The sequence below is a fragment of the Ruditapes philippinarum genome, unplaced genomic scaffold, assembly GCF_026571515.1.
Source record: "Ruditapes philippinarum isolate M1 unplaced genomic scaffold, ASM2657151v2 ctg6673_1_1_1_1, whole genome shotgun sequence".
Lineage (NCBI taxonomy): Eukaryota > Metazoa > Mollusca > Bivalvia > Venerida > Veneridae > Ruditapes > Ruditapes philippinarum.
In genome coordinates, this window is record NW_026852936.1 from 39,449 (window position 1) to 48,343 (window position 8,895).

The 8,895-nt window shown below is 34.5% G+C and overlaps 1 protein-coding gene across 1 annotated transcript; it reads right to left on the reverse strand.

Moving 5' to 3' along the window:
* Positions 1-7,456: 7,456 nt before the first annotated feature.
* LOC132728546 (uncharacterized) lies at positions 7,457-8,152 on the reverse strand. The gene is made up of 2 exons (XM_060714196.1): positions 7,974-8,152; positions 7,457-7,722 (listed from the first exon to the last, which is right to left on the reverse strand). The coding sequence occupies exons 1-2, from the start codon at positions 8,086-8,088 to the stop codon at positions 7,457-7,459; spliced, it is 381 nt and encodes a 126-aa protein (XP_060570179.1). The 5' UTR covers positions 8,089-8,152.
* Between the last annotated feature and the right edge of the window lie 743 nt (positions 8,153-8,895).

The following is an 8,895-nucleotide window of genomic DNA, read 5'->3' on the forward strand; positions in this document are numbered from 1 at the left end:
AAGCATGCATGTAGCAACGCTATATGTCGCAACGCCGCTATATGTCGCAATTTACGCTAAATGTCCAAACGCTAACGCTATATTTCGCAATCAACGCTATATGTCGCAATCGCCAACCGCTAAATGTCGCAACGTTGCCGCTATATGTCGCACAAAAATCGATTGCCGCTAAATGTCGCAACCCCTTGACGCTAAATGTCGCACTTGGTAGGAAAGTAACAGATGGAACTGAAACAAAAAGTCAGTGTTAAAACATTTAAAGTTTATACCATTTACACATGAAAACATATCCTAGTAACCAAACAAAAGTTGTATTTCGCGGTCTATGGCAAAAACCTTATATGGCCATAGAAACTGTTTTTGATAAAAGGGATGGATTTGGTTCTCAACCACGGACCAGGTGTGAGATCAAACTTTCTCTTTGAGGATGTCTTTCTCACAAAATGCATCAACAAAAACATTTGGATATACATGTATATTTGTTAATATATTATTTGACATAACTTTTTATATTTATCTCAATATTTCTTTGGGAACATTAATGAATCAATATACTATGGAATTGCCAAATGTTGACTGCCTACTGCTTACTGTCAACTGCTTACTGTCAACTGCTTACGGCTTACTACTTATTATTCACTGCTTATAGCATTAAAATAAAAATGGACGACCTATTACAACTGTATTGGTCAAAAAATTATTCAGTTTTGCCGAAATAGTTGCCGTTCTGGAGGTCATGCACAATATAGTGCAGTGGTATATAGGCCACTTCCAATTATAGCCGTGCTGTTGGGTAAACCCTTTAGCGATGTGGTTGAGGTGTCCGCCTACGGACCAAGAGGTCTGTTGTTCAAAACCCGGTTGGACCCTTGGTAATTTTCTGCCTCCTAATTTACTTAAATGGTGTCAGAAGTGTTTGACGGACTCATGCGGTAAGCAGGCAGTGACATTCAGGAGAGCTGGCTAGCTCTGAAAAGTAAAGAGGGGAGGAGTGTAGTGGTTGTAGGTATATGGGCCACTTCCATCAGCCTTCCTGTTAGATTAACCCTTTAACGACGTGGTTGAGATGTCCGTCTACGGACCAAGAGGTCTGTGTTTCAAAACCCGGTTGGACCCTTGGTATTTTTCTGCCTCCTAATTTACTTTAATAGTTTACAGGTACAAATATATTCTTAGAACAAAATTTAAAGGAGTTCACTGATAAATTAATAAATGCATGGACTATAACATGGAATTCCATAAACGAGAGCCAACTGTTGACTGCTTACTGTCTACTTCTGACTAACTACTGCCTACTGTTAACTGCCTACTGCTTACTGTCATTTGCTTACTGTCAATTGCATACTGTCAACTGCTTACTCCCCCACTAGAAAACAACAACAACAACAACAATTAGATAAATAAATAAATACAAAAATGAATAAAAATAAATAAATAGAGGTATCAATGTAACAATGAAAACGAGGCTACAGTAAAGAAACGTCACAAACGTAACCATGTAACAATGAAAACGAGGCTACAGTAAAGAAACGTCACAAACGTAACCATGTAACAATGAAAACGAGGCTACAGGAAAGAAATGTCATAAAACGTAACCATGTAACAATGGAAGCGAGGCTACAGTAACAAACGTCACAAACGTAACCATGTAACAATGAAAAAATAGCTACAGTAAGGAAACGTCACAAACGTATCCGCGTTACAGTGAAAACGAAGCAACAGTAAGGAAACGTCACAAACGTATCCGCGTTACAGTGAAAACGAGGCTACAGTAAGGAAACGTCACAAACGTATCCGCGTTACAGTGAAAACAAGGCAACAGTAAGGAAACGTCACAAACATATCCGCGTTACAGTGTAAACAAGGCAACAGTAAGGAAACGTTACAAACGTATTCGCGATACAGTTCAACGCAGGAAAAGAGACTATAGTAACCCTATTATAATGAAAACGAGGCTACAATAAGGAAATGTGACACTGAAAACCAGGCTGCAATAAGGAAAACTTTACAAAAATATTTCATGTAATGGTAAAACAAGGCAAATGTAAAATTATAAAAATGAAAATGATACTTCATTATGAAAACGCCACAAACTAAACCATGTTAAAGTAAAAATGAAGCTACAATATCAAACCATTACAAAAGTATCATGTAACGGAGAAAAAACGAGGCTTAAACAAAGCGCAGTGTAATATGAGAAATCAGACACAGTACTTCGGATATCAAAATATTGTTGTATCACCTGTCGTATAACGGAGAGAGAACACATTGATGTTTCACATTTTATTACTCAATACATAAGTATGGGGGCAATACACAGTTTTCAAGGCTTCTCGGCAAACAACTGACTGCGCCACAATCAAAACCTCACACACAAGTCTGTTATCACACACCTGAAATAAATGTATTTCATATTTAACATATACATATGTATCTCACAGCAAACAATTAAAAATACATGTCCACCTTCTAGTTTTCTGGCACATAGCCCTGTGTTTTTCATTGTTTTGGTCGCGAAAATCAACGAAAAAATAAGCGGATTACCCCTATTCGCAAAATACAACAATATATTAACGTCAAATGATTAAATCACAAGCTATAGTGTTTCTTCCTTCTTAACCAATGCACAATCTGAAAATAACATCCAAACGGGGTGCCATCCACCTACTTTTTTCACTATTTTAAGTCTTCTGCATACCCTGTAAATTGAAGAGCTGATTCACCGGCTAGCTCACAAAACCACACATTCGCATCCGGCAGGTACTCTCTTCAAATGCAAGGGTCAACGCCACTAAATTCAATTTTACTAAATAACTGAAACACAATACTAGTCACTGAAACTTGAAATATAGTAACTATAAATATTTAGAACCTCAAATATCAACTTCAATTTCAAAACTGCCTCTTATTTGTAAATTTGACCCTGGCCAATTCGCAACTAAACGGCCGTTACTGTGTACTGCCTCCTATATATCTGCACTGGACAAATACCAAATTCGAATTACCTAGACTGGGCTATTCGACCACTATTTATAATGACAGCTATTAACATAAAATGTTAAGATATAGTTCCCCCTTAGCATTAACAAGCGGTTTGCTCAGTTATGTCAAACAATATAACAAGTATACAATCCATGTATATCCAAATGTTTTTGTTGATGCGTTTTGTGAGAAAGATATCCTCAAAGAGAAAGTTTGATCTCACACACTGATTGATCTCAGGTCCGTGGTTGAGAACCAAATCCATCCCTTTAATCAAAAACTGTTTCTCTGGCCATACAATGTTTTTGCCATAGACTGCTAAATACAACTTTTGTTTGGTTACAAGGATATGTTTTCATGTGTAAATGGTATAAACTTTAAATGTTTTAACACTGACTTTTTGTTTCAGTTTCATCTGTTACTTTCCTACCAAGTGCGACATTTAGCGTCAAGGGGTTGCGACATTTAGCGGCAATCGATTTTTGTGCGACATATAGCGGCAACGTTGCGACATTTAGCGGTAGGCGATTGCGACATATAGCGTTGATTGCGACATATAGCGTCAGCGTTGCGACATTTAGCGTTAGTTGCGACATATAGCGGCGTTGCGACATATAGCGTTGCTACATGCAGCTTTATTTAAACTATTTATTCCAATCAAATGATATAAATATTTTTTATGTATAGGTTAGAGTGCATATTGGGTGTTCTTCGTAAATAAGAAAGCTAAAAAGGAGCGGAGCTTGCGAAGCGACTGTAGCTTTCTTATTTACGAAGAAAATCCAATATGCACTCTAACCGGCTTAGTGCTCTTCGAAACTTAGCTCCGCCCACTTGCGTTTTATAATATAAAACGTCCAGTTTATATAAAATCTGTTCTATTAAGATTAGAAACCTGAAAATTTGAAAAATCCTCGTCGTTGATTGGCTTAACAAAATTGGCGAGCACTAAGTAAATCTTGGACTTAAAATTGTTTGATTAACATATTTTATGCCCATTTTGGAAATTGTAGAGGAAATGTTTCCATATGCTTACATAACATTAACCGAAACTTTGCTAATTAAATTTTGCAAGAAACTTTTATTTTAATACTACTTTTAATAAATACATATCGTTTATTTTAAATTTAATTCCCTTTGTAGAAAAACTATCCATAATGCGCCAAGAAAAAAGTCCATTTCTCCGGCATATAATCTTTCAAAACATGTTTAAAACAAACTTTCATTATGATACTATATTCAATATATATATTAAATTCTTTTTGTTAAATATTTGTAATTTATAACCATTCATTGTGTCTTTTATGCAAAAATTTCATTTTTTCGCATTAAACAAATCTTCCACAGCAGTCAAAAGACCTCTCGCATGTTTCTTTTTAAAGAAGCGAACTTGTTTTTTCACCATTTCACGCTCTGTTTATGTCACTACCTTAGTCAGTAACATAAGATGATAAAATATCAAAGTCTGCTTTTTTATTATTATAATTGTAACAAATATAAAAATAGTATCAAAAGGGACTAATATTATAATATAGTAATATTACATGCATTTTTTCATGTCAAATTAAAAAAAATGGTTTCTTGTAATACTGAAAGTAAAACACACTCTGGAATGAAAAAAATGGGATGAATTTCAAAAAGACCAAATTCAGGACTTTTTTGTTTGTTATACACGCGTTACATGGTGATACAGTATTCATCAATATAATAGAAGACTGTTACCTGAATTTCAGGTTTGAGGAAATTCACTAACACCATGCTCGTGCGAGTCAAAGATATAAAAGCTGTTGGACATTGGTGATATATATAAAAACAAGTGTTAATTGATTTATTGGGAGATCAATATACATTTTTGTTGGATTGCTTTAAAACCATTCATAAAAAACATTACACTTCATGTTCAAACTGCAGATCAAAGTTTCTGTTATCAATGATGCTATCTATCTATAGCCTATGCTTATTGAGGGTCCATCCGCTCGTAAGGCCACGAAACGCAGCTTTCGCTGTCGAGTACGGACCCCGGAAATGTCACCAAAGAGTTAATTTTGAAGCACAAAGTGGTATGCAATACCAATAACGCCAATGAAATGTAACCTAATATACAAAAGACACAAAAGATTTCGCCCAGCCGACACGAAAACTAAACAATGAAATTTTCGTCCCTTCGCGTGTTAAAGTTTCGTTATTTCGCATAGAATGTTTCGTATTTCGTGTCTTCTCCCCAAAAGGCGAAAGCCAAAATAACGACAAATAGGTATGTTTCGTGTCTTCGCATTTCGACTTTCGGGGCGAAGACACCAAAACACGAAATGGCAGAAATCAGCCACCATAGTTAAACAATAATTAATGTGGAAACCATTTTGTGGGGTGAAGTGTTTTTAGGGATAAAGTGCACCGTCATAAATAGTTAACTACAGTTCGGATGAGAAAGGAATAATTACCTACAGCGAATAAAATTTAATAATTATGGGTATTGAAATTTTATTTTTGAAAACACTTTGCCGTGTATAGTGTAAATGTCCGGTAACATACAACCTCTTTGAAAACAAATTGTAACATCTTTGTCACTTTATGTACATGTATTTATATCACTTTATGTACATGTATTTATTTAGGTCTTACTATATGCTTCATAAAATCTGTATTTGTATTTGGACTTTAACGACCACTCAATATGGGTATAGTATTTACTTACATTTTATTTTGTACCTAGAACTACAGTTCGCGATTACAATATTGTTTTTGGGACATTTAATTACCTCCCTTCCATTCGTTTTTTTTTTCAACTGCTTTTATATTACCACAACCTCAAAAAAAAACTACTACTCCTGCTGCTACTACTACTACTGTTACTACTGCTGCTGCTGCTCCTACTACTACCACTACTACAACTACTAATTCTACTACTACTGCTACTACTTCTACTACTACTACTACTACTACTACTACTACTACTACTACTTCTACTACTACTACTACTACTACTACTACTACTACTACTACTACTACCACTACCACTACCACTACCACTTCCACTACCACCACCACCACGACCACCACCACTACCACCACCACTACTACTTCTACCACCACTACCACTACCTATACCACTACCACTACCACTACTACCACTTCTACTACCACTACCACTACCACTTCTACTACCACTACTACTACCTCTACTACTACTACTACTACTACCACTACCACTACCACTACCACTACCACTACCACTACCACTACCACTACCACTACCACTACTACTACTACTACTACTACTACTACTACTACTACTACTACTACTACTACTACTACTACTACTACTACTACTACTACTACTACTACTACTACTACTTCTACTACTACTACTACTACTACTACTACTACTACTACTACTACTACTACTACTACTACTAACTACTAACTACTACTACTACTACTACTACTACTACTACTACTACTACTACTACTACTACTACTACTACTACTACTACTACTACTACTACTACTACTACCACTACCACTACCGCTACCACTACCACCACCACCACCACCACCACACCACCACACACCACCACCACTACCACCACTAGACTACCACTACCCACCACCACTACCACTACACCACCACCACTACACCACCACCACACCACCACCACACCACTACTACCACCACCACTAACCACCACCACCACCACTGCTACTACTACTACTAATACTTCTACTTCTACTACTACTACTACTTCTACCACTACTACTTCTACTACTTATACCACTACTACTTCTTCTACCACTACTACTACTTCTGCTTTGATGATAATCATGATGATGACGATGATAATGTCTTTGATAACAATAATAAATATAAGTTGTAAAAACACAATTCTTGTTTTGTTTTATGGCTTTTTATTTTAACTAAGACATATTCTATTGCATAATATAACATAATATATACCTGTATATATTAAAAAAACAATATTCATACTATAAAACATTACTGCTAGGTAACAGAGGATAAATAACTAGAAAAATATATTTTACACGTCAAGCAAATTGAGCAATGATCAAGGCAATTAAAAGGAGGTGCAGCGTAAACACAACTACACCCAGCTAAATATCCATGGAGCAAAACTTAAAAAACCGAGTCTGCAATTTTAATGTAATTTTGCTGTTTTTAATGCTTCCGAGGGATCACCTTTTTCCAGCTATTTATATCATCAAATCTCTCAGCGTTAATATACATTTAAACACCGATCACACTTAAATGTTCAATCATACACTACTGTACTACACTGTGTACAAAACTATATTGAAAATATACATTTCAATGAAAACCTAAACACAAACAACAACAACACCAACAATTTAATAACAACAACAATAAGGCAACAACACTGCTGTAAGTAACACTCTTTTGCGCACACAATATAAAAGTCTACTCATTTGCTGTGGTATATATATAGATAGGTATATTTTAGTAATGATACATGTATATATTAGCAATCCAAATTTTTATGTCAAGGAAATAGATGTAAATATCCATCGTTATCAGTTCCCAACGTGTTTTGCGAAGAATTTCCAACGAGTCTACTTTGCTGTATTCTTTCAGAACTCGAAGTACTTCCATCGGGAATAAAAAGACATTGCTAAACATGTTTGGGCTACCTGGTAAGTCATCCTCATGAGGTCGATTTCTTATCGGTGTTATATACGTATCATTAAATCTAAGTTGACCATCATCTTAAAATATGAAATAATATATTATTGTTTTGAAAAGTAAAACATCAAATTACATGCAATTCTTTTGTCAAGTTTTTGCAATACAGATATACTACGTTCAAAAATTTGAAAAAAAATGACATTTTTTGTTAATATAAAATAAAAGATTATGTTTTAAAACTCGATACACTATAGATAGACAGAATATAAAAATATAGTGTCATTTAAAAGTGTTTTCTTGTTTTAAAAAAAAAGGACCATCTTTACTTAACCCTTGACGACTCTACTTTGCTGTATTCTTTCAGAACTCGAAGTACTTCCATCAGGAATAACAAGACATTGGTGAACCTGTTGGGCTACCTGGTAGGTCATCATAGGCTTCCTCATGAGGTTTGATTTCTTTTTCTTCCTCTCATATACATCCCGGTGTTATATACGTATCATTAAATCTAAATTGGGCCATCATCTTAAAATATGAAATATATATTTTTTATTAAAAGGAAACATCAAATTACAATGTAATTCTTTTGTCAGTTTTTCAATACAGATATATACTACGTTCAAAATTTGAAATAACATTTTTTGTTACTTTAAAATAAAAAAATGTTATGTTTTGAACTCGACACACTAGAGATAGACACAATATGAAAATATAGTGTCATTTAAAAGTGTGTGTTTTTTTTTAGAAAGGACCATCTTTACTCAACCCGTGATAGGGAATGCAGATTCTCAAACGTAGTTTTTAAAATTCTTTTACACAAATCAGACATATACAGTAAGATTTTCTCAATAGATTCCTACGACTCAATCTTTTTATCTAAAAACTAATTTCTATACATATTATTTTCTATACAAAGGCTAAAACTACATTCTTTAGATGACGTTTATCTTTTATTTCAATAATGAAAAACTTACTATAATTCATAGATTTTTACATTTTAATGCACACATTTGTTACTTTTCGGCCCTTCTTTCAATCTTCGGATAATTACTTATTGATTATGAATTGTCGTTGAGCAGTTCCGAATATTATGCACATTTAAACATTAAGGATAATTAACACTACCTTTTGGCTTAAAATAATTTTTAAGTCACAGCACTATGATATGTTCAATTTCAATGTAATATGATATATTTTCAAATCTCACCTATTTTAAGACAAAAACCCCCACTCTGCAGCAGACGAAACCAAAA